This window comes from Hemiscyllium ocellatum, chromosome 50 (genome assembly GCF_020745735.1).
Source record: "Hemiscyllium ocellatum isolate sHemOce1 chromosome 50, sHemOce1.pat.X.cur, whole genome shotgun sequence".
Lineage (NCBI taxonomy): Eukaryota > Metazoa > Chordata > Chondrichthyes > Orectolobiformes > Hemiscylliidae > Hemiscyllium > Hemiscyllium ocellatum.
In genome coordinates, this window is record NC_083450.1 from 3669988 (window position 1) to 3695082 (window position 25095).

Genomic DNA, 25095 nt, shown 5'->3' on the forward strand with positions numbered 1-25095 from the left:
CGAGGATCAATATTCAGGAATCAATTCACCGTGACACAGCGAGGATCAATATTCAGGAATCAATTCACCGTGACACAGTGAGGATCAGTATTCATGAATCAATTCACCGTGACACAGTGAGGATCAATATTCAGGAATCAATTCACCGTAACACAGCGAGGATCAATATTCAGGAATCAATTCACCGTGACACAGCGAGGATCAATATTCAGGAATCAATTCACCGTGACACCGTGAGGATCAATATTCAGGAATCAATTCACTGTGACACAGTGAGGATCAATATTCAGGAATCAATTCACTGTGAAACAGTGAGGATCAATATTCAGGAATCAATTCACTGTGACACAGTGAGGATCAATATTCAGGACTCAATTCACTGTGACACAGCGAGGATCAATATTCTGGAATCAATTCACCGTGACACAGTGAGGATCAATATTCAGGAATCAATTCACCGTGACACCGCGAGGATCAATATTCAGGAATCAATTCACCGTGACACCATGACATTGTTAGGGTCAGTGTTAGGGGAGGAGACATGTATCACATGGAGGAAGGGTGGGTGTTAAGGGTCCAGGTGGGTACGCCTACAGTGCAAACACCGTGTGAGACCTCGCTTTGCACAAAATGGTTGCCCACCCTTCCCGGATTTTATAGATGCACCTTGGAATGCATTCTATCTGGATGCATCACCGCTTAGTACGGTAACTGCACTTCCCTAGACCGCCAGAATCTACAGAGCACCGGCCAGCACACAAAGCAGCATTGCACTGACTCCATCTATACTTCCCACTGCCCACTTCAACATCATCAAAGACTCCTCCCCCCCCCCCCCCCCCCCCAGGTTGTACAGTCTTCGACCCTCCTCTGTCAGGCAGAAGTTTGAATATGTGAGTAAAAAATGAGGTCTGCAGATGCTGGAGATCACAGCTGCAGATGTGTTGCTGGTCAAAGCACAGCAGGTCAGGCAGCATCTCAGGAATAGAGAATTCGACGTTTCGAGCATAAGCCCTTCATCAGGAGTTTGAATATACCTATGAATAGATTCAAGAGCACTGCTGTTGAGACTTATGAACAGATCTCTCAAATGTTAATTCTGATCTCTGCACCTCCTCTGTTACTGTAATACTGTGTGCTCCACTCTGTTCTGCTATCCTGATGCACTTTATATGGTACACTCTGCCTGTAGAGCACACGAAACAGCGCTCGTCACTGCATTGTGTAACAATGATAGATCAGTCACTTGGCCAGACCCAGGCAGGGGGCTGAATGGCCTGGGCCATGCAAAACGTTGCAATTCAAATTGTCGCGAGTTCGCAACCAAACGCGCCCCATTCTCTACGGAGGCAGGAGGCGTTGTGGTGAATATGGTGCGTGTTGGATTTTGCTCTGTACAAATGGCCAATTGAGAGTCCATCGTGGTGGCATGAAACGTGGACACTGGGAGGGTATGGAGTACTGAAGGAGCAAACTCCCAACCAAACCAACCCTGGTGTTTACAGAGATGGGGAGGGGTCACAGTGTGTGGGATTAGATTCGATTAGATTACTTACAGTGTGGAAACAGGCCCTTCGGCCCAACAAGTCCACACCGACCCGCCGAAGCGCAACCCACCCATACCCCTACATTTACCCCTTACCTAACACTACGGGCAATTTAGCATGACCAATTCACCTGACCCGCACATCTTTGGACTGTGGGAGGAAACCGGAGCACCCGGAGGAAACCCACGCAGACACGGGGAGAACGTGCAAACTCCACACAGTCAGTCGCCTGAGTCGGGAATCGAACCCGGGTCTCTGGCGCTGTGAGGCAGCAGTGCTAACCACTGTGCCACCCACAATCTTGGGGAGGTGTTACAGTGTGTAGTATTTCGATCTGCATAGAACAGCCAATCACGGTGTCCAATCAGAGACTAAGTAAAGGTCCGGATAGTGAAGGAACGATGAAAATATTCTAATTTTGATTGTGATCAACTGTTAACCAAACACCGACCAGTCAAGGAATTACAGAGTGCAGCACGTGCTGTGCTGACAGTGGGAGACCGTGAGGTCTGCAGTGAGGATGGAGAGACTGGACAGCTTCCCCAGAGCGCTTTTGACAACATCTCTGAGACACCCGAGTCAGTCAACCCCACCACCCCGAGCCGAACACTTCAACTCCCCCGTCCCGCTCTGCTGAGGGCATGTAGGTCCTGGACCTCCTCCATCGCCCCTCCCTCACCACCCAATGTTGTGGAGAAAATATAGAGAACCACCAGGAGATGCAGAGAGTTCAAGAAGCAGGTCTTTTATTTGCAAACAAGAAAACTGTGACACTGAGAAAGCAGATTCTTGAATGCCCACAAACCTCAGGGTCCGTGGATTTTTATATTTTTTTTAATCATGTTTCAGTTAGCTCATCAGCATGTCCAACGATATTAAATCAAAGTACCTCACTCCAGCTACACAGTAAACCAGGGATGTTAGCTCCCATTATCTCTTTAGTTGTACATTCTACTTAAAGTTATTCTAATTTTGGTTAGCACTGCTGCCTCACAGCGCCAGAGAACCGGGTTCAATTCCCGCCTCAGGACGACTCTCTGTGTGGAGTTTGCACATTCTCCCCGTGTCTGCGTGGGTTTCCTCCCACAATCCAAAGATGTGCAGGTTAGGTGAATTGGCCAGGCTAAATTGCCCGTAGTGTTAGGTAAGGGGTAAATGTAGGGGAATGGGTCTGGGTGGGTTACGCTTCGGAGGGTCGGTGTGGATTTGTTGGGCCGAAGGGCCTGTTTCCACACTGTAGGGAATCTAATCTAATGTCACGGTCAGATATTTATTGCTGACTGTGCTACAGTGATCTTCCATTCCAGACTAACCTGTCATGATAAGATATTTAGCAATTCCATTGTTACAATAGTCTCCTGTCTCTAATAATTATTAATTGGCTATTTTAATGTCACGTCCCAAATATTTATTGTCCCAATCCTGTCAATAATAACACTTAACAGAGAACTTGCTTTATTACTTGTGTTCTCTCATCTGGCCAGAGTGACCTTTCAGCCTTAACCTTACCCTGCTAATTGGTGGATGAATGTTCCACTATGGTTACCCCATCCTGCCTTCCACAGACCACAGGTTGCCAGTGAGCTTCATGCTGTAACCCTTCCCATGCTTTCATTTTCTTTATTTTCCATCCTAACGTCTGGAGGCGTGTTATCTTCCACCTCAGGAACCCTCAACCCCAGCGCATCAATGTGGACTTCACCACTTTCCTCATTTCCCCTCCCCCGCCCCCCCATCTGACCCCAGTTCCACCCTTCCAGCTCAGAACCACCCTCATGACCTGTCCCACCCACCCATCCAATCCACCCTGCTCTCTGACCTATCACCTTTACCCCCACCTCCATCCACCTATTGCACTCTCAGCTACCTTCCCCACCCTCAGGCCGGAGTAGTTTTTAAACGGTGTGTGGGATCTGGCTGTGCGCAGAATGGCCAATCCTGGTGTGCAATGGGAGCTTGGGAAAGGGTTCTGGATAACGATGTTCCAAATCGGATTGTGATGAACACCCAGCCCATCCTTTGCCCAATATTTATAGAAATAAGTCTGGGGTTGGCACTGACCCGCCATTTTGCCTCAGGCTCTCTTACACGCCAAGGCTCCTTACCATTGGGCAGCAGGAGACTAGCCGTTTCCATGGTGACGGAAAAGTACCGCAGGTCAGGCAGCATGCGAGGAACAGTAAAGTCAACGTTTCAGGCAAAAGCCCTTCATCAGGAATACAGGCAGAGGGCCTGAAGGGTGGAGATATAAATGAGAGGGGGGTGGGGATGGGGAGAAAGTAGCATAGAGTACAATAGGTGAGTGGGGGAGGGGATGGAGGTGACAGGTCGGGGGGTGAGGAGGGTGGGGGAAGGTAGCAAAGAGTACAATATGTGAATGTGGGTGGGGATGGAGGTGATACGTCAGGGAGGAGGGTGGGGGTCAAGGTGATTGGTCATGGAGGAGGTGGGTGACCAATCACCTTGACCCCCACCCTCCTCCCTGACGTATCACCTCCATCCCCACCCACATTCACATATTGTACTCTTTGCTCCCTCACCCCACCCTCCTCCCTGACCTATCACCTCCAACCCCACCCCTACTCACCTATTGTACTCTTTGCTTCTTCCCTGACCTATCACCTACATCCCCTCCCCCACAACCTATTGCACTCTTTCCTATCTTCCCCCACCCTCCTCCCTGACCTGTCACCTCCATCGCCTCCCCCATCCACCCATTGTACAATTTGCACCCTCACCCCACCCTCCTCCCTGACCTATCAGCTCCATCCCCACCCCAACCCACCTATTATACTCTTTGCTCCCTCACCCCACCCTCCTCCCTGACCTGTCACCTCCATCCCCTCCCCCACCCACCCACCCACTGCACTCTATGCCACCTTCTCCCCACCCCCACCCCCTCTCTCTATCTCTCCCCCCTTCAGGCTCTCTGCCTGTAACATCACTGTTCCTGTCCCTGGGATGCTGCCTGACCAGCTGTGCTCTTCCAGCCCCACTCTCACCCAGACTCTGGGGTCCACCACCTGCAGACATTGTTGTTACCTGGTTTCCATGGTGACGGTAACCACGGGGTCACGTGGGACCCGAGTACGGCCAGCCCATTGGTTCCTGCCGTTCCTCCACGGGACCGTGCGCATGCGCCAACACCGACGCTGCGCCTGCGTTGAAGCCGGACGCCGCGCCGACGCGAGGCCAGCCGGACAATGCGCCTGCGCCGGACACCGTACCGACACTGCGCCTGCGTCGAAGCCGGACGCCGCGCCGACGCGAGGCCAGCCCGACAATACGCCTGCGCCGAAGCCGGACACCGGGCCGACACTGCGCCTGCGTCGTCTTCGCCGTCCCCAGGCCAGCGAGATGGCGGATCCCCGCTCCCGCGTCCCTCCTCCTTACGGGACAGAAGCGTACGATCTGGGTGCGCTCAATGACGACCAGCAGCAGCGGCTCTATCAGTTCAAGGTTGATACTTCGGCATCGCGGCTGGAATAATCGGTGCTGGGGGGGGGTGGAAAGGGCTCATGAGCGGGCCAGCCCACCCCCGACGCGGTCGCTGTGCCATCACCATGGCGACGGCGGTTGGGCGGGTGGTGCCGGCCAATCAGAGCTGTCGGAGCGAGACTGGCGTGAGCGATAGAGGTGCCGACCAATCAGAGCGCGCGGCTGATGTGAGCGACAGAGGTGCCGACCAATCAGAGCGCGAGGCTGATGTGAGCGACAGAGGTGCCGACCAATCAGAGTATACCTAACACTGGAATGGCACGGCGGCTGATTAATCACAGTTAGGGGGCTTTGAAAGGGGGCGGTGCTTGTAGTGTGGACCTCCAATCCAAGGGGTGGGCTGTCTGTGGACATCCAATAGACACGCAGGAGGCGGGATTACTGCATTTAAAGGGACAGGCACTTTCCCGCCTTATGCTGACTCCATGTGGAGGAGTTGGTGTTGGACAAAGTTAACTTTCACACAACACCAGGTTATAGTCCAACAGGTTCTGCTTCCACCTCCCTTTCAGGGAGAGAGAGACAAAGACTCATGATCCTCTCTGTGTGAATAGGTTTTCCCTGCCAAACCCATCATGGCGCTCTATATTTCAATTAAGTCACCTCTTAACTTTTCCAAACTCCTAGTGACTGTCCATTGTCTCCACTTAGTCCAACCTGACCCTTCCATGTCCTGGAAGCCTGGTTATTCCTTCCCATGTGGGGGCACCTCTGGCTGGGCCAGCATTTTCCACCCATCGTCGTAGCCTCTTGAAAAGACGAGATGTAAGAGGATGTCGAGCCTGCTCCAACGTTCAATAAGATCATGGGCTGAGCTTTTTGTGGGCTCTGCTCCACTTACCCACCCGCTCACCACATCCCTTAATCCCTTTGCCTTAAAAACATTCAACGAGATAGTCTCAACTGGGTAGAGAATTCCACAGATTCTCAAACCTTTGGGTGAAGAAGTTCCTCCTCAACTCAGTCCTAGATCTTATTTTGAGGCTATGCCCTCTAGTTTCACCTGCCAGTGGAATCAACCTCCCTGCTTCTATCTTATTTGTTCCCTTCATCATTTTATGTAAGACCCTCCCCCCTTCCCCATCGCTGTCCATTCTTATAAATTCCATAGTCCCTGGCTACCGAATCTCTCCTCACAAGGCAACCCTATCAACTCTGGAATCAACCTGGTGAACCTCCCCTGCATTCTCTCGGGCCCAGTACATCCTTTCTCCAGTAAGGAGCCCAAAATTATACACAGTACTCACCGGCACCCTGGACTGCTTCGGCATAACCTCCCTATTTTTAAACTCCATCCCTCCCGCAATGAAGGACAATATCCCATTTGCTTTCTTAATTACCTGCTGCATTTGCAAACCAACTTCTTGTGATTCATGCACAAGGACACCTGTGTCCCTCTGCGTTGCAATTTTCCGCCATGTAAATAATAGTCTATTTTGCTGCTATTCCTACAAAGTCGGATGACCACACGTTTACCAAGATTGTACTCCAAAGTGGTGTTAAACTGCTCTCTTGAGATATATATAATATATATATATATATATCCACATGTTGTCAATAGATTAGATTAGATTACTTACAGTGTGGAAACAGGCCCTTCGGCCCAACAAGTCCACACCGACCCACCGAAGCGCAACCCATCCATACCCCTACATTTACCCCTTGCCTAACACTACGGGCAATTTCCCATGGCCAATTCACCTGACCCGCACATCTTTGGACTGTGGGAGGATACCGGAGCACCCGGAGGAAACCCACGCAGACACGGGGAGAATGTGCAAACTCCACACAGACAGTCGCCCGAGGCTGGAATTGTACCCGGGTCTCTGGTGCTGTGGCAATAGTGCTGCCAGAGATGGGGTTCCTACAGTGTTGACCCAGTGACAGTGAAGGAATGGCCATTTTCTGCCCTCTTTAGGATGCTGAGTGGTTCAGAGGCACACGTATCCACACACCTGCTGCCCTTGTCCTGATAAATGACAGTGGTTGAGTTTGGGAACATGCTGTCTGAGCTGCCAGGATGGATTATTCCATGAAGCTGGTGGAAAGGTTGCTGAGTACAGTAAATGGGTTGCTTTGTCTTGGATAGTGTCAAATATCTTGAATGTGGTTGAAGCTGCACACATTTGGGCAAGTGGGGAGTGGCCAAAGGGAAATGTCATAATTAATTCAGTTGTTTTAAACTTCCCCTTGCTGAAAGAAGGGCACCCAGCAGTGTCAGACACAGGGAAAAGCTCTCTCTACTATTTTAAACAGATGCAACGCTCTCCCTACACTATCCCCATCAAAGACTCCCAGGGCAGGATGGGGTTTTATACAGAGTAAAGTTCCCTCTGACACTGACCCTCCCCCCCTCCCCAAACACTCTGGACAGGGACAGCACGGGGTTAGATACAGAGTAAAGCTCCCTCGACACTGTCCCCCATCAAACACTCCCAGGACAGGGACAGCACGGGGTTAGATACAGAGTAAAGCTCCCTCGACACTGTCCCCCATCAAACACTCCCAGGCCATGGACAGATACAGAGTAAAGCTCCCTCTACATTGACAGCCCCATCAAACACTCCCAGTACAGGGTCAGCATGAGGTTAGGTACAGTGTAAAGCTCCCTCAACACTTTTCTCCATCAAACACTCTCAGGGACAGCACAGGGTTAGATACAGAGTAAAGCTTCCTCTACACTGTCCCCCCATCAAACACTCCCAGGACAGGGATAGCACAGGGTTAGATACAGAGTAAAGCTCTCTCTACACTGTCCCCCTATCAAACACTCCCAGGACAGGGACAACACGGGGTTAGATACAGAGTAAAGCTCCCTCTACACTGTCCCCCATCAAACACTCCCAAGACAGGGACAGCACGGGGTTAGATACAGAGTAAAGCTCCCTCTACACTGACACCCCCATGAAACACTCCCAGGACAGGGACAGCATGGGGTTAGATACAGAGTAAAGCTTCCTCTACACTGTCCCCCCCATCAAACACTCCCAGGACAGGGACAGCCCAGGGTCAGATACAGAGTAAAGCTCCCTCTACACTGTCCCCCCATCAAACACTCCCAGGACAGGGACAGCCCGGGGTCAGATACAGAGTAAAACTCACTCTACACTTTTCCCCATCACACACTCCCAGGACAAGGATAGATACAAAGTAAAGCTTTCACAAAGCTCAATGCTGACACCTAGCGTGTCTGCCTGGGTGTGTGTTCATGTCTCCAGACTGTGATTTGGATATTACAATCCCCTGATTCCGAGGCACTGGGCTTTGACTGACGGCTTTGTAAGCCATGACTGGTGTCAGCTCTCTTGTAAACTGCGGCGTGTCGGCAGTTTCATTTCAGTGATTCAGTCAATAACCCTGTCTGAGCAGGAATGGAGCATCGAGGCAGTTTCTCTCTGTCACTAATGTTTGAGAATGACGTCTGTGACACCATTCGCCGTTACGACATCAGTTTGTGTTTGTTTTATACTTGTAGATAAACACTCGAATAGCCAATGAATATTATTTGAGGAACCATCCAGAGGTGGAGTTGTTGCTGGGAGAGTTTATGAGGTGAGTGACACAGTGTGTCGCCAGTTCATGTTCAGCATCAACAGAAAGCAAATGGTGGTGGGCAGAAGGAGGTGGTGCAAGTTAAAAAGATACTTCAACTCATGCAGCACCATTAAAGTATATTTTGATAGCTAAGTTCCACTATACACACACACACACACACTCTCTCTCTCTCTCTCTCTCTCTCTCTCTCTCTTTCTCTCTCTCTCTCTCTCACAGACACTCACATACCCCCATCCCCCCCCAGACACACACACACTCCCACACTCACACAGACTTAGACCATTTTACACTCACATACACACACACACACACTTTCACACTCACAACCCCTCATCCCAGACAGACACACACTCCCATATGCATCCTCTCACAGACTTAGTCACTTTACAGTCATAAACACACACATATACACTCTCACACTCACAACCCTGACCCCAGACAGACAGACACACACACACAAACCCATATGCACACATATACCTATATGTGTGTGGGGTGAATTTGTACTTGCAGAGTTACATTGTACTTTGCTCAAAAACTGCATACATTCATGTAAGACTCTGTTTTCTCACTTTCTAAGATTAGAATCAGTCTAAACTTTATGGCACAGACAGGGAACACAGGGGGCTTACACCTTCAACATATTATCTGGGCTGACACTAATTGTTACAGTTAACCTGAGAATGTAACTTTTAAAAAAAGTTTTGTGATTTACACATGAAAGAAGCGAAACTATCATGGTATTCGAACAGATAAAAGAGTCAACAAACAATTGAGGTATTTTTCAATGTATAATTTCAGTAACATCACACTGTAAACTTTTCCTATAAATTCTGTGTCTTACAATTGTGTCCTCCACAATCACCTGACGAAGGAGCAGCGTTCCGAAAGCTAGTGCTTCCAATTAAACCTGTTGGACTATAACCTGGTGTTGTGTGTGATTTTTAACTTTGTCCACCCCAGCCCAACACCAGCATCTCCACATCATGACAGTCTCTTTTGGCATGGTAATTGAGACGACAGTTAGCACAAGAGTAGACCGCGGTGATCAGGAGTACAATCACGAGAGGTTAAGTGTGGTATCAAGGAGCCGCAGCAAAACTGGTGTCAGTGACAGTCAGGAGGAGTCAGGGCTGGCTGGTGTCGTACGTAACACAAAGGAAGATGCTTCTGTTTTTTTTTTGGAGTTCCGTCGTCGCTGCAGGTATCCCTCAGTTTTAATGTTTTCTCGGCCAGAGACATTACTACAACCGGTGGAATTCAAACGCAGGTCTCCTGGCTCCAAGGTACCACTGTGCTGTAGGAGCTCTCCAGGTAGTGTCCCCTTCCCAACTCTGCTTCATCGATGACCTTCCCACCATCGTAAGTAAGTTCAGCATGTTTGGCCTCTCCACAGATCTGAAGCAGTTCAGGTCCCAATGAACATAAGACCGAGGAACAGGAATAGGATATTCAGCACCTTGAGCCCACTCCATCATTTAATACAATCATGGCCTCAATCCTATTTCCTTGCCATCTCTATAAACCTGGTTCAAATGGGAAATCTCTTTATCTCCTCCTTAAATTTACTTAATGACCTGGCATCCACTCAACTCAAAGTTGGTGAATTCCACAGATTCACCAAGCTTTGAGAGAAGTAATTTCTCCTCACCTCCTGAGGCAGCGAGATCTGGACAATATCCTGGCTTGGGGCTGACCAATCGCCATTAACGTTCTCCTCAACCAGCACGAGATAATAACCACCTTCAACCGGAGAGAATCTAACCGTTGCTCCCTGATGCTCCATGGTATTACCATCACTGAATCCAACATCTGGGGGAGTGGTGGTACCATTGACCGGACACTGAAACTGGTTCCAGCTATATCAACACAGTGGCTACAAGAGGAGGTGAGAGGCTGGAAATGCTGCAGCGACTCCCTAGCACTTCAGTAGTAGCCGTTTGTACCATTTACAAGAAATACTGGAAAAATTCACTCAGGCTCCTCAGACAGTACTTTCCGAATCCAGGAGTTTTACCATCTAGAAGGACTAGGGCAGAAGATATTGGCAGCAGCACTGCCTTACCCTAAGCCGAGACACTTCCCATCCAAGCTTGGAAATATATCGCCATTTCTTCAGTGCCGCTGGGTCAGAATCCTGTAACTCGCTCCCTTGTAGGTCTACCTCCGCCGCATGAGACTGCAGCAATTGAAGAAGACAGCTCACTGGCACCTTCTCACGGACAGTGAGGGACGGGCAGTAGATGCTGGATCAGACGGCAATGCCCACATCCCCGAACACCAGACAGTGAGGGACGGGCAGTAAATGCTGGATCAGACGGCGATGCCCACATCCCCGAACACCAGACAGTGAGGGACGGGCAGTAAATGCTGGATCAGACGGCGATGCCCACATCCCCGAACCCCAGACAGTGCGGGACGGGCAGTAAATGCTGGATCAGACGGCGATGCCCACATCCCCGAACACCAGACAGTGAGGGACGGGCAGTAAATGCTGGATCAGACGGCAATGCCCACATCCCCGAACCCCAGACAGTGAGGGACGGGCAGTAAATGCTGGATCAGACGGCAATGCCCACATCCCCGAACACCATTTATAAAAATACACCCCACACATCTCATTCGGATCATTGAGGGGTTGTTCTGTACACCGATATTAAAAAGGCACAGAAAATACTCATACTGCACGGAATCAGATGCAAACTAAACTAGTCCCAGCTGCCTGCTCCTGAACCATATCCCTCCAAACAATTCCTATCTTGGAAACGTCGTAACTGTACCTGCATCCACCACTTCCTCTGGAGGTTCGTTCCCACACATGGATCACTCTGTGTAAAACCGTTACCCACACTCTTTAAATCTCTTTCCTCTCACCTCAAACCTATGACCCCCCCCTAGTTCTGGACTCCCCCAGCCCAGGAAAAAGGCCTTGGCTGTTCACCCTATCCATGCCCGTCCCCCCTGTGATTGTATAAACATCTATAAGGTCACCTGACAACCTCCCACACTGCAGGGATAAGTCAAATGCTGGCCTATAGTAGAAGCAATGAAGCAAGGAATGTTAAAGTGATTCAGCATCCTGGTTGGACCACTCCCTAGGTCAGTGAATGGCTCTGGGCTCTACTTTAGGAAAGAAATACTGACCACTTGTTGAAACTCAGCAGGTCTGGCAGTGTCTGTGGGGAGAAAGCAGAGCTAACGTTTCAGCTCCAGTGACCCTTCTACAATGTTCAGAAGACTTAACTCTTGTTTCTATCCCCATAGATGTTGCGAGGCCTGGGTCATTTCCCCAGGAGTTTCTGTTTGTAGTTTCAGATTTCCAGCATCCGCAGTTCCTTGTTTTGATTAAATTCCCTACAGTGTGGAGAGAGAGGTCCTTCGGCCCAACACATCCGCACTGACCCTCCAAACAGCATTCCACCCATTCACCCTTGACTAATCCACCTAACACTATGGATTATTTTAGAGTAACCCACCCAGACCCATTTCCCTCTGACTAATGCACCCATCACTACGGGCAATTTACCACAACCAAATCACCTAACCTGCACATCTTTGGACTGTGGGAGGAAACCGGAGCAAACCCACACAGACAGTTGCCCAAGGAGGGAATCGAACCTGGGACCCTGGTGCTGTGGGGCAGCAGTGCTAACCACTGAGCCACTGTGCCGTACTGTTTTTTTAAGGGGGTCTGCTTATTGGGACTGTATATTCGGAACAGCATAATGAAGTCTAGTTGGATAGACTAAGTTCTGTCAGGGTTCTTTATTCCAATCTTTGTGTTTCATTGTGTAATGTTGTGAATAAAGTTTTGTCTGTTTTAAACCCTAGTAGTTAACCTAGCTAGCGTACTCCGGGTAATTCTCACTGTACACTTACCAAAACCAATCGCAACGTTATGGTCTGGGTTACCCGCTCAACAATGTTTTGAGTGGTCAGGCCTAGTCCAGAACAGATTGGGGGCTGTTAGACAGCGAGTGACAGGTGCCAGTGTCTTTATTTCGGGTGTTGGTTTGGTTGGGAAGACAAAGCTTGGGATAGTCACGGCTCTTTCAGTCACCGGGAGTTTTTCCGGAAGTGGACGCGGTGACTTTGGAAGGTTTGCAAAAAGTGACTAAGACCAAGCTGCAGGAATGAAGCTGGGATCAGAGCTGCCTGCTTCTGTGAGGGAAGGGGAGATCATTACAGCAGTAGCTCAGCATTTACACTTCCTGCAGAAGCCATCCGAATCTATAGAGGTGGCAAAAATCCGATTACAGCTGCAGCAGCTTGGGTCAGAGGCGAGAGATAAGGAAAGGGCAGCAGAAAGTAAAGCGTTTGGGTTAGAATTAAAGGCAGAAGAGAGGGAAAAAGAGGGAGCGGCAGGAGAGGGAGAGAGAGTAGCGGAAGAGAGGGAGGAAGAGAGAGAGAGAGCAGCAGAAGAGAGGGGGAGAGAGAGAGCAGCAGAAGAGAGGGAGAGAGAGAGAGAGCAGCAGAAGAGAGGGAGAGAGAGAGCAGCAGGAGAGAGGGAGAGAGAGAGAGCAGCAGAAGAGAGAGAGAGAGAGCAGCAGAAGAGAGGGAGAGAGAGAGCAGCAGAAGAGAGGGAGAGAGAGAGCAGCAGAAGAGAGGGAGAGAGAGAGAGAGCAACAGAAGAGAGGGAGAAAGAGAGCACTGCCTGAAGTAGTGCAAACTCATGTGGAAGAGCAGAGAGTTAAAACAGCGAGGTTAGCAGCTGAAGGAGCTGATGGTTATGAGCTGGTCGATAAAACTCGGATTAGCCTCCAGGATCAATTCCATGAGGGATAGAAATCAGTCAGCCTCAGGCGACTGACTGTGTGGAGTTTGCACGTTCTCCCCGTGTCTGCGTGGGTTTCCTCCGGATGCTCCGGTTTCCTCCCACAGTCCAAAGATGTGCGGGTCAGGTGAATTGGCCGTGCTAAATTGCCCGTAGTGTTAGGTAAGGGGTAAATGTAGGGGTATGGGTGGGTTGTGCTTTGGCGGGTCGGTGTGGACTTGTTGGGCCGAAGGGCCTGTTTCCACACTGTAAGTAATCTAATCTAAAAAGAAATGGGACAAAGAGAAATCCACAGGTGGAAAGGGAAAGGTAGATCTCAGTGACGATCATAAGGATAATTTACCACCGGGTGAAAAGGAAACCCTTGAGGGGGGACAAAGAAGTTGAAAAGCTCCAGTGTTTACCTTGTAATAAAGTGGGCCACATCAACTCAGTGTCTAGATTAGTGTGGTGCTGGAAAAGCACAGCAGATCAGGCAGCATCCGAGGAGCAGGAGAATCGGTGTTTCAGGAAAAGCCCTTCATCAGGAATGTGATGAAGTGAGCGTTGATGGGCTGGGAGAAAGCCAGATGTCGGAAAACCGGACTAGCCTGGAAGTTTTGTTGGACTAGTGACAAAAAGGACAAGGGAAGTTAGACAACTGCCTCAGAGTGTACAAGATAATCAGAGGGTGGGTCAGGAGGAAGTGCCAGATCTGCTTCAAAAATACCCATGTAGGCGTAAAGTTTATTCACACAGGCCAGGGGTAGCAGGGACACAGGATCCTCTCAGTCTGTGATGCTGAAAGATGAGGAGATACGTACTCCTGAGGGACTATTGCCAGAAAAGGTGCTGGTAACAGGAATTCACGGTGAGACAGAAAGTGCTCAGTTATGTCACGTGAGGCTAGAGAGTCCAGAGAAGAGTGGAGAAGCTGTGGGAGGAGTACTGGACAAACTCTCAGCCCCAGGAGTACAATCTGTCCTTGCAGATGGAATAGCTGATTCACCAGTGGACGTGCTGCCTACTGTAGTTGAAAAGCCAGTGGAGACGCAGGCAACTGAAGACATGAAGGATGTTTATCTGGGAATTTTCCCAGATTGTGTGGTCACAGGATCACAGAGAGACAAACTGATGCAGGAGAGATCAAAAGGAAGCTGACATAGCATTATCTGAGACCGTTTTGGATCAGATAAGTGGGACCAAGCTGGAACAAGTAGGTAAATGTGCAAGTAACTTTAGCTCAGCTAAGCTGATTGATTACAGCAGAAAGATGAGAGCTTAAAACAGTTGTATCAAAAGGCATTTACAGAGAAGGAGAATGAATGCATCCCTGTGGATTATTATCTAACAAATTACATCTTAGTGAGGAAATGGAGACCATCACACAATCTAGCAGATGAGAAATGGGCAGTGATTCATCAAATTATTTTGCCAGTCGGGTAGAGAAAGGAGGTGCTGTGAGTGGTGCATGAGCTACCACTTGGAGGTCATTTAGGGGTCAGGGAAACGCAGGCTAAAATACAAAGACATTTTTACTGGCCTTGACTACAGAAGAATGTGGTTGAATTTTGCCAGACGTGTCATACATGTCAGCTAATGGGAAAACCCCAGGCTGTAATAAAGCCTGCACCTTTAATACCTGTTCCAGCATTTGAGGAGCCCTTTGACGAGGCTTGATTGCTTGCGCAGGTCCCCTGCCTCAAACAAAAAGTGGGAATAAGTATTTATTAAGAATAATGGATGTATCAGCTAGATTTCCAGAGACAATCCCATCACGCAACATCACAGCTAAAAGAGGTGTAGAAGAATTACTTAAATTTTTTTACTAGATACAGACTACCAAAGAGCTCCAGTCAGATCAAGCACCAAACTTCACTTCCAAACTATCCAAGGAGGTTCTGGATAACCTGGGAATAAAACAATTCAAATCTATCCCGAATCGCAGGGAGCGCTAGAGAGATGGTATCTAACACCGAAGACCATGTTGAGGGTTTATATTCAGGATTATCCCGATGATTGGGATAAGGAAATTCCGTTTGTACTTTTTGCGATCAGAGATGATTGACCAAGTTCAGTCCATTGGAATCATGTTTGGGCCCGAAGTAAGGGGACCCGTTAAAATCGAGGAAGGAGAACTTAATCAGTCAGGATTCAGAGACCACTCATTTGGATCATGTGTCACATTTTAGAGAATGATTAAATCGAGCTGCAGAGTTGGCGAGACAGCATTTCAGAGTATCACAGCGTACAATGAAACAGGAAGCAGATAATAAATCACAAATTCATAATTTTGCAATTGGGAATAAGGTATTGGTGTAACTTCCAGTAACAGGCAAGCTTTTAAAAGCCAGGTTAAGTGAACTTTATCAAATCCAAGAGGAAATTGAGTGAGGTGATCTGCTTGATAAGGACTCCAGACAGAAAGAAATCTCACAGAGTGGATCATGTGAATCTGCTCATAGGGTATTTTCACAGGGAAAGGAAGCTTCATTCCTGATGACAGGCTTATGCTCGAAACGTCGAATCTCCTGCTCCTCGGATGCTGCCTGACCTGCTGTGTTTTCCCAGCACCCCACACTCGGCACTAATGTAGGATATCTGGGTCAGCATGGACGGGTGGGGCGGAAGGGTCTGTTTCTGGGCTGCACGGCTTGGTGACTCTACGTGGGGCAGAGGCAGGCGCCTGGATGGTGTCAGGTCACAGATCGGCCACGATCACGTTGAAGGGGCAGGGCAGTATTTAAAGAGAGGAATGTCCTCCTCTTGTTCTGATGTTGCTATGTTTGCCTCAAAGCTGTAATGGTTGCAAATTATGCAGAACACACCTCATTGTGATTAAATCTGAAAACAGTTCTCAAATAACAGCTCTCTGGAACGGTTATGAAGTGGAGTGGGAGTTGTTGGGAGCGATAAGAGGCAGTAATAGCCCACGAAGCAGTAATCTCATCCCCAGTCTTTGTAAAGATCTGATAATTCCTCAATGAAATCACACAGTTTTTCTCTTTAGTGGCATGGAGTCTGCACGTGAGACAAATTAACTGAAGGTCAGTGAAGACTGAACACTTCTTATCATTTCAATTCCAGATCTGTACTCCTGGAGCGACCGGACAACATTCGGGAATTTGCCTCCAGTGAGTTTTAATCCCCTATTTTACATCCGCATGAGTATTACACTGAGGGAAACTCTCTACAGTTGTTGTAGCAGTCAGCACAGGGTGAGATAAGGAGTAAATCTCCCTGTCCACTATCCCCCATCAAACACTCCAGGACAGGGACAGCACGGGGTGAGATACAGAGTAAAGCTCTCTCTACACTGTCCCCCCATCAAACACTCCCAGGACAGGGACAGCACGGGGTTAGATACAGAGTAAAGCTGCCTCTACACTGTCCTCCCATCAAACACTCCCAGGGATAGGGACAACATGGGGTTAGATACAGAGTAAAGCTGCCTCTACACTGTCCCCCCATCAAAAACTCCCAGGACAGGGACAGCATGGGGTCAGATACAGAGTAAAGCTCCCTCTACACTGTCCCCCATCAAACACTCCCAAGACATGGACAGCATGGGGTTAGATACAGAGTAAAACGCCCTCTACACTGTCCCCCCCATCAAACACTCCCAGGACAGGGACAGCATGGGGTTAGATACAGAGTAAAGCTCCCTCTACACTGTCCCCCATCAAACACTCCCAAGACATGGACAGCATGGGGTTAGATACAGAGTAAAACGCCCTCTACACTGTCCCCCCCATCAAACACTCCCAGGACAGGGACAGCATGGGGTTAGATACAGAGTAAAGCTCCCTCTACACTGTCCCCCATCAAACACTCCCAGGACAGGGACAGCACGGGGTTAGATACAGAGTAAAGCTCCCTCTACACTGTGCCCCCATCAAACACTCCCAGGGACAGGAGAAAGTGAGGACTGCAGATGCTGGAGATCAGAGCTGAAAATGTGTTGCTGGAAAAGCGCAGCAGGTCAGGCAGCATCCAAGGAGCAGGAGAATTGACGTTTCGGGCATGAGCCCTTCTTCAGGAATGAGGGAAGTGTGTCCAGCAGGCTAAGATAAAAGGTAGGGAGGAGGGACTTGGGGGAGAGGCGTTGGAAACCCTCCTCCCTACCTTTTATCTTAGCCTGCTGGACACACTTCCCTCATTCCTGAAGAAGGGCTCATGCCCGAAACGTCAATTCTCCTGCTCCTTGGATGCTGCCTGACCTGCTGCGCTTTTCCAGCAACACATTTTCAACTCCCAGGGACAGGGACAGCATGGGGTTAGATACAGGGTAAAGCCCCCTCTACACTGTCCCCCCATCAAACACTCCCAGGACAGGGACAGCACGGGGTTAGATACAGAGTAAAGCTCCCTCGACATTGTCCCCCCATCGAACACTCCCAGAACAGGGATAGCGCGGGGTTAGATACAGAGTAAAGCTCCCTCGACACTGTCCCCCCATCAAACACTCCCAGGACAGGGACAGCACGGGGTTAGATACAGAGTAAAGCTCCGTCGACACTGTCCCCCCATCAAACACTCCCAGGACAGGGACAGCACGGGGTTAGATACAGAGTAAAGCTGCCTCTACACTGTCCTCCCATCAAACACTCCCAGGGATAGGGACAACATGGGGTTAGATACAGAGTAAAGCTGCCTCTACACTGTCCCCCCATCAAAAACTCCCAGGACAGGGACAGCATGGGGTCAGATACAGAGTAAAGCTCCCTCTACACTGTCCCCCATCAAACACTCCCAAGACATGGACAGCATGGGGTTAGATACAGAGTAAAACGCCCTCTACACTGTCCCCCCCATCAAACACTTCCAGGACAGGGACAGCATGGGGTTAGATACAGAGTAAAGCTCCCTCTACACTGTCCCCCATCAAACACTCCCAAGACATGGACAGCATGGGGTTAGATACAGAGTAAAATGCCCTCTACACTGTCCCCCCCATCAAACACTCCCAGGACAGGGACAGCATGGGGTTAGATACAGAGTAAAGCTCCCTCTACACTGTCCCCCATCAAACACTCCCAGGACAGGGACAGCACGGGGTTAGATACAGAGTAAAGCTCCCTCTACACTGTCCCCCATCAAACACTCCCAGGACAGGGACAGCACGGGGTTAGATACAGAGTAAAGCTCCCTCTACACTGTCCCCCATCAAACACTCCCAGGACAGGGACAGCACGGGGTTAGATACAGAGTAAAGCTCCCTCTACACTGTGCCCCCATCAAACACTCCCAGGGACAGGAGAAAGTGAGGACTGCAGATGCTGGAGATCAGAGCTGAAAATGTGTTGCTGGAAAAGCGCAGCAGGTCAGGCAGCATCCAAGGAGCAGGAGAATTGACGTTTCGGGCATGAGCCCTTCTTCAGGAATGAGGGAAGTGTGTCCAGCAGGCTAAGATAAAAGGTAGGGAGGAGGGACTTGGGGGAGAGGCGTTGGAAACCCTCCTCCCTACCTTTTATCTTAGCCTGCTGGACACACTTTCCTCATTCCTGAAGAAGGGCTCATGCCCGAAACATTGATTCTCCTTCTCCTTGGATGCTGCCTGACCTGCTGCGCTTTTCCAGCAACACATTTTCAACTCCCAGGGACAGGGACAGCATGGGGTTAGATACAGGGTAAAGCCCCCTCTACACTGTCCCCCCATCAAACACTCCCAGGACAGGGACAGCACGGGGTTAGATACAGAGTAAAGCTCCCTCGACATTGTCCCCCCATCGAACACTCCCAGAACAGGGATAGCGCGGGGTTAGATACAGAGTAAAGCTCCCTCGACACTGTCCCCCCATCAAACACTCCCAGGACAGGGACAGCACGGGGTTAGATACAGAGTAAAGCTCCCTCGACACTGTCCCCCATCAAACACTCCCAGGACAGGGACAGCGCGGGGTCTGAATCTACGTAGGTGTGAGGATTAAACAGGGGTTTGGAGTTGGGTTTGGGTTTGGAGTTGGGTTTGGGTTTGAAGTTGAGTTTGGGTTTGGGTTTGGAGTTGGGTTTGGGTTTGGAGTTGGGTTTGGTTTTGGAGTTGGGTTTGGGTTTGGAGTTGGGTTTGGGCTTGGGTTTGGAATTGGGTATGGGTTTGGAGTTGGGTTTGGGTTTGGAGTTGGGTTTGGGTTTGGAGTTGAGTTTGGGTTTGGAGTTGGGTTTGGGTTTGGAGTTGGGTTTGGGTTTGGAGTTGTTTTTGGGTTTGGATTTGGAGTTGGGTTTGGGTTTGGAGTTGGGTTTAGGTTTGGAGTTGGGTTTGGGTTTGGAGTTGAGTTTGGGTTTGGAGTTGGGTTTGGATTTGGAGTTGTTTTTGGGTTTGGATTTGGAGTTGGGTTTGGGTTTGTGTTTGGAGTTGGGGTTTGGGTTCGGGCTTGGGTTTGGAGTTGGGTATGGGTTTGGAGTTGGGTTTGGGTTTGGAGTTGGGTTTGGGTTTGGTTTTGGTTTGGGTTTGGAGTTAAGTTTGGGTTTGGAGTTGGGCTTGGGTTTGGTTTTGGAGTTGGGTTTGGGTTTGGAGTTGGGTTTGGGTTTGGAGTTGGGTTTGGGTTTGGGTTTGGAGTTGGTTTTGGGTTTGGAGTTGGGATTCGGTTTGGGTTTGGAATTGGGTTTGGGTTTGGAGTTGTGATTGGGTTTGGAGTTGGGTTTGAGTTTGGGTTTGGTTTTGGAGTTGGGTTTGGGTTTGGAGTTGGGTTTGGGTTTGGAGTTGTGATTGGGTTTGGAGTTGGGTTTGAGTTTGGGTTTGGTTTTGGAGTTGGGTTTGGGTTTGGAGTTGGGTTTGGGTTTGGAGTTGGGATTGGGTTTGGAGTTGGGTTTGAGTTTGGGTTTGGAGTTGGGATTGGGTTTGGGTTTGGAGTTGGCTTTGGATTTGGAGTTGGGTTTGGGTTTGGAGTTGGGTTTGGGTTTGGAGTTGGCTTTGGGTTTGGAGTTGGGTTTGAGTTTGGGTTTGGTGTTGGGATTGGGTTTGGGTTTGGAGTTGGGTTTGGGTTTGGAGTTGGGTTTGGGTTTGGAGTTGGGTTTGGGTTTGGAGTTGGATTTGGGTTTGGGTTTGGAGTTGGGTTTGGGTTTGGAGTTGGGTTTGGGTTTGGAGTTGGGTTTGAGTTTGGGTTTGGAGTTGGGATTGGGTTTGGGTTTGGAGTTGGGTTTGGGTTTGGAGTTGGGTTTGGGTTTGGAGTTGGGTTTGAGTTTGGGTTTGGAGTTGGGATTGGGTTTGGGTTTGGAGTTGGGTTTGGGTTTGGAGTTGGGTTTGGGTTTGGGTTTGGAGTTGGGTTTGGGTTTGGAGTTGGGTTTGGGTTTGGAGTTGGGTTTGGGTTTAGTTTTGGGTGGATGGGATTGGGGGATAAAGGTGTGTATTCTCTCTGTCCTGCAGCTTACTACACAGATGCAAGGCTGCCTGAAAAGATCCAGATGATGGTGAAGGAGCGAGCGAGGGAGATGGATCAGTGTTGAGTACATTCGTCACTTTGAGAGGGAGAGCTGTCCTACCAGGACATGGGCTCTGATCACTGTGGATCTGAAATATATTCTGCTGTAATCTCATTCCTGGAATCAATTAAACTTGTGTGTGCGTGAGCGTGTGCATGCGAGTGTCTTCCTGTCCGAGGGGAAGGATCACCTCCCGCTATCCCACACCCTCCACTCATCCCTTCACAGTTGGCGCTCTCCCCCATATTTCCCTCACTCTACCCCCCTCCATCTTCCCCCTCACTCGCCCACTCTCGACTACTATCTCACACTCCCAACTCTCCCTCAGTCTCTCCATTTCACTCTCCCCCCAACTCCTTCCATTCTTCCCCGCCATTTCTCCCCCTCACTCTACACATCGACTCTCCCCAATCCTCCTACTCCTCACTCTCCCCTTCACTCTCTCTCCCTCACACCCCTCACTCTCCCCCTCACTCTCATAGACTCTCCCCAATCCTCCTACTCCCTACTCTCCCCTTCACTCCCTCTCCCTCACACCCCTCACTCTCCCCCTCACTCTCCACATCCACTGTCTCCAATCCTCACTCTCCTCACTCTCCCCTTCACTCTCTCTCACACTCCTCACACTCCCCAAACCTCCTCCTACTCCTCACTCTCCCTCAAAATCTCTCTCCCTCACAACCCTGTCTCCCCATCCACTCTCCCCTTCACTCCCTCTCCCTCACACCCCTCACTCTCCCCTTCACTCCCTCTCCCTCACACCCACCCCTCACTCTCCCCATCACTCTCCACATCCACTCTCCCCAATCCTCCTACTCCTCACTCTCCCCTTCTCTCTCTCTCTCCCTCACACCCCTCACTCTCCCCTTCTCTCTCTCTCTCCCTCACACCCCTCACTCTCCACATCCATGTCTCCAATCCTCCTTCTCCTCACTCTCCCCTTCACTCTCTCCCTCACACCCCTCTCTCACCCCCACCCTCTCCCTCATTCTCTCCCCCCTCCTACATCCCACCCCCTACCTTCCCCATCTCCCACGTAGCCAAACAGACACTTAGATATAAAGCTCATTCAGACACTTTTCATTGTGACAGACACCACCTTGGACTGGCCTGAGAGATACTGCATTTATTTAGCATAAAAACTCCTGACCACTGGAGAGCGCAAAACTCTTCTCTGTGCGGAGTGGCTCAGATTGAAGTGTAATTCGGGGGGTGAGGGGGAGGGGTGTGGGTGAGAATAGGGTTGCTGACAACAAATCCCCATCATCCCTTCCCCCCCCCGCCCAACCACAGGACTTTATAGCTCCCTGTGGTGCAGCCTAGGGTAGGGGGTGTGTCCGTGTGTGTGTGTGCGTCTGTGTCTGTCCGTGTGTGTGAGTGTGCGTGTGTGTGTGTGTGCGCGTCTGTGTCTGTCCGTGTGTGTGTCTGTCCGTGTGTGTCTGTCCGTGTGTGAGTGTGTGTGCGTGTGAGTGTGTGTGTGCGTGTGAGTGTGTGTGCGTGTGAGTGTGTGCGTGTGTGAGTGTGAGTGTGTGTGTGCGTGTGAGTGTGTGTGAGTGTGTGTGTGTGTGTGTGTGTGTCGGTGTGTGTGTGTCCGTCTCTGCCGTACTACCTCAGTGTAGAGCCCGACTGGGGGGTATGGGCCAGTTGATCAGCCTGGGCCGCACGGCAATTCTCTCAGACATCATGTTCGGATCGATGACGTAGTCCGGGCGCCCGGGTTTCCGGATGGTTTTCCCAACAGCTTCCGTGTTCCTAGAAAGCACAGTTCAGACATGGCAACCCAATAACTCCAACAATGATAAACTCTCAGGGGGAGGGGGAGAATCAACAGAGGGAGGCCTCAGGGGTGAGATGGGGAGGTTGGGCAATGATGTGATGTGGGCAAAGGGTGCCCTGTCTCCATGGGCAGGTCAGTCGCTCAGAATCTGACAGGGAGTAAATTGCCTACCAACCCCCCCCCCCCAACACCAGTCCCACCAGCGACAACAATTCCTACAGTGCTGAAAGAGGTCTGTGGAGTCTGCAGAATCCCTCCCTATTCCATCCCTGGGCACTATGGGACAATTTCCCATGGCCAATCCACCCTAACCTGCACATCGCTGGGCACTATGGGACAATTTCCCATGGCCAATCCACCCTAACCTGTACACCCTGGGCACTATGGGACAATTTCCCATGGCCAATCCACCCTAACCTGCACATCCCTGGGCACTATGGGACAATTTCCCATGGCCAATCCACTCTCACCTGTACATCCCTGGGCACTATGGGACAATTTCCCATGGCCAATCCACCCTAACCTGCACATCCCTGGGCACTATGGGACAATTTCCCATGGCCAATCCACCCTAACCTGTACACCCTGGGCACTATGGGACAATTTCCCATGGCCAATCCACCCTAACCTGCACATCCCTGGACACTATGGGACAATTTCCCATGGCCAATCCACTCTCACCTGTACATCCCTGGGCACTATGGGACAATTTCCCATGGCCAATCCACTCTCACCTGTACATCCATGGGCACTATGGGACAATTTCCCATGGCCAATCCACTCTCACCTGTACATCCCTGGGCACTATGGGACAATTTCCCATGGCCAATCCAGTCTCACCTGTACATCCCTGGGCACTATGGGACAATTTCCCATGGCCAATCCAGTCTCACCTGTACATCCCTGTGCACTATGGGACAATTTCCCATGGCCAATCCACCCTGACCTGCATATCCCTGGACACTATGGGACAATTTCCCATGGCCAATCCACCCTGACCTGCATATCCCTGGGCACTATGGGACAATTCCCCATGGCCAATCCATCCTAACCTGCACATCCCTGGGCACTATGGGACAATTTCCCATGGCCAATCCACCCTAACCTGCACATCCCTGGGCACTATGGGACAATTTCCCATGGCCAATCCACCCTAACCTGCACATCCCTGGTCTGTGATAAGGAAGAGAGTGATAGATCTGTGGAATGCAATGCCACAGCAGGTTGCGGTGTCCAGGTCATTCAGTATATTTTAAACAGAGTTAGATAAGCTCTTGATTGCCCTGGGGATCAAAGGTTACGCGGATTGAAAACCCTATCAGCCATGGATGGCAGAGCACAGTGATTGGGGCAAATGGTCTCATTTCTCCTCCCGTGTCTTATATAATCCAGAGGAAACCCACATAGACACAGGGAGAATGTGCAAACTCCACATGGAGTTGAGCCCGGGTCCCTGATGATGTAGGGCAGCTGTGTGAACCACTGAGCCACCATGCCGCCCAGGAACACGCTGGGAATGGTCTGCAGTCATGTCCACACACAACATACCCAGACTCGCGCTGACTAGTAACATTCACACTATCGAAATACCAGACAGTGAATATCTCCGAAAGAATTCCCCTGTCCTGTCATCACTGTATCCCCTCCCTATCAACCTCCTGGGCGTTACCATTGACCAGAAAGTCAGCAGAACCTAGCTGTATAAACACGGTGGCGACATGGGCAAGACGGAAGCTGGGAATCCCTGCCAGCAAGTAACTCACCTCCCTGACTCCCATCAAAGCCTGTCCTACCATCGACAAGGCGTGAGTCTGGAGTGTGAAGGAATAGTCCCCACTTACCCTGGATAAGTGCAGCTCCAACGACATGCACCCTGTCCTGGACAAAGCAGCCCACTTGCTTAGCACCACATCCACACGCAGACACTCCCTCCACCACTGACGCTCAGTCATAGCAGTGTGGTACCATCTGGAAGATGGACTAGACCAGACCCCCTCAAAATATTTTAAGAAGGTAGTGTGCTGTGTTCCAGATGCAGTTTGATTGGTCAGTTAAGCAAAACGTAATTTATTTAATCACGCAAGTTAAAATATGACAAAGGAAAGAATAACTTCGATCTATTAGAAAACTTAATCGAATAAATAGATACAGGACCTATTCCTAATTAACTGTTCCAATATAGTCACATCCTGAAAACACACCCCCTTGGCAAAAAAGGCAAATTCAGAAAAACAGATTTTGTCCAAACGCCACCCAGCAGCGAATGAAGATAACCCCCAGATTTTGGCTGTAATGAAGAGAGGGAATAATAGCTTCCAATTCTTCAAGTCCCCAACAGCAACTTCTTAAAGTTAAAACCAAAAAACTAGAAATCCTGGGTCTGTGGGGGCTGGCAACACTCAGCCAGGCTGCTTCTATTGTTCCAACTTTTACAAAACCCCCTAAGGCCTCACAAGCTGTTTACTCTCGTGGTTTTGGTAGACTGTACTATACCCCCCAGTCAAAAAAAGTGAGGACTGCAGATGCTGGAAACCAGAGTTTAGATC

At 50.0% G+C, this 25095-nt stretch overlaps 1 protein-coding gene across 1 annotated transcript; it reads left to right on the forward strand.

The window, feature by feature from the left end:
- Positions 1 to 4888: 4888 nt before the first annotated feature.
- LOC132805625 (RIIa domain-containing protein 1-like) lies at positions 4889 to 20919 on the forward strand. The gene is made up of 4 exons (XM_060820798.1): positions 4889 to 5006; positions 8521 to 8597; positions 16441 to 16487; positions 20717 to 20919. The coding sequence occupies exons 1-4, from the start codon at positions 4905 to 4907 to the stop codon at positions 20794 to 20796; spliced, it is 306 nt and encodes a 101-aa protein (XP_060676781.1). The 5' UTR covers positions 4889 to 4904; the 3' UTR covers positions 20797 to 20919.
- Positions 20920 to 25095: the final 4176 nt, after the last annotated feature.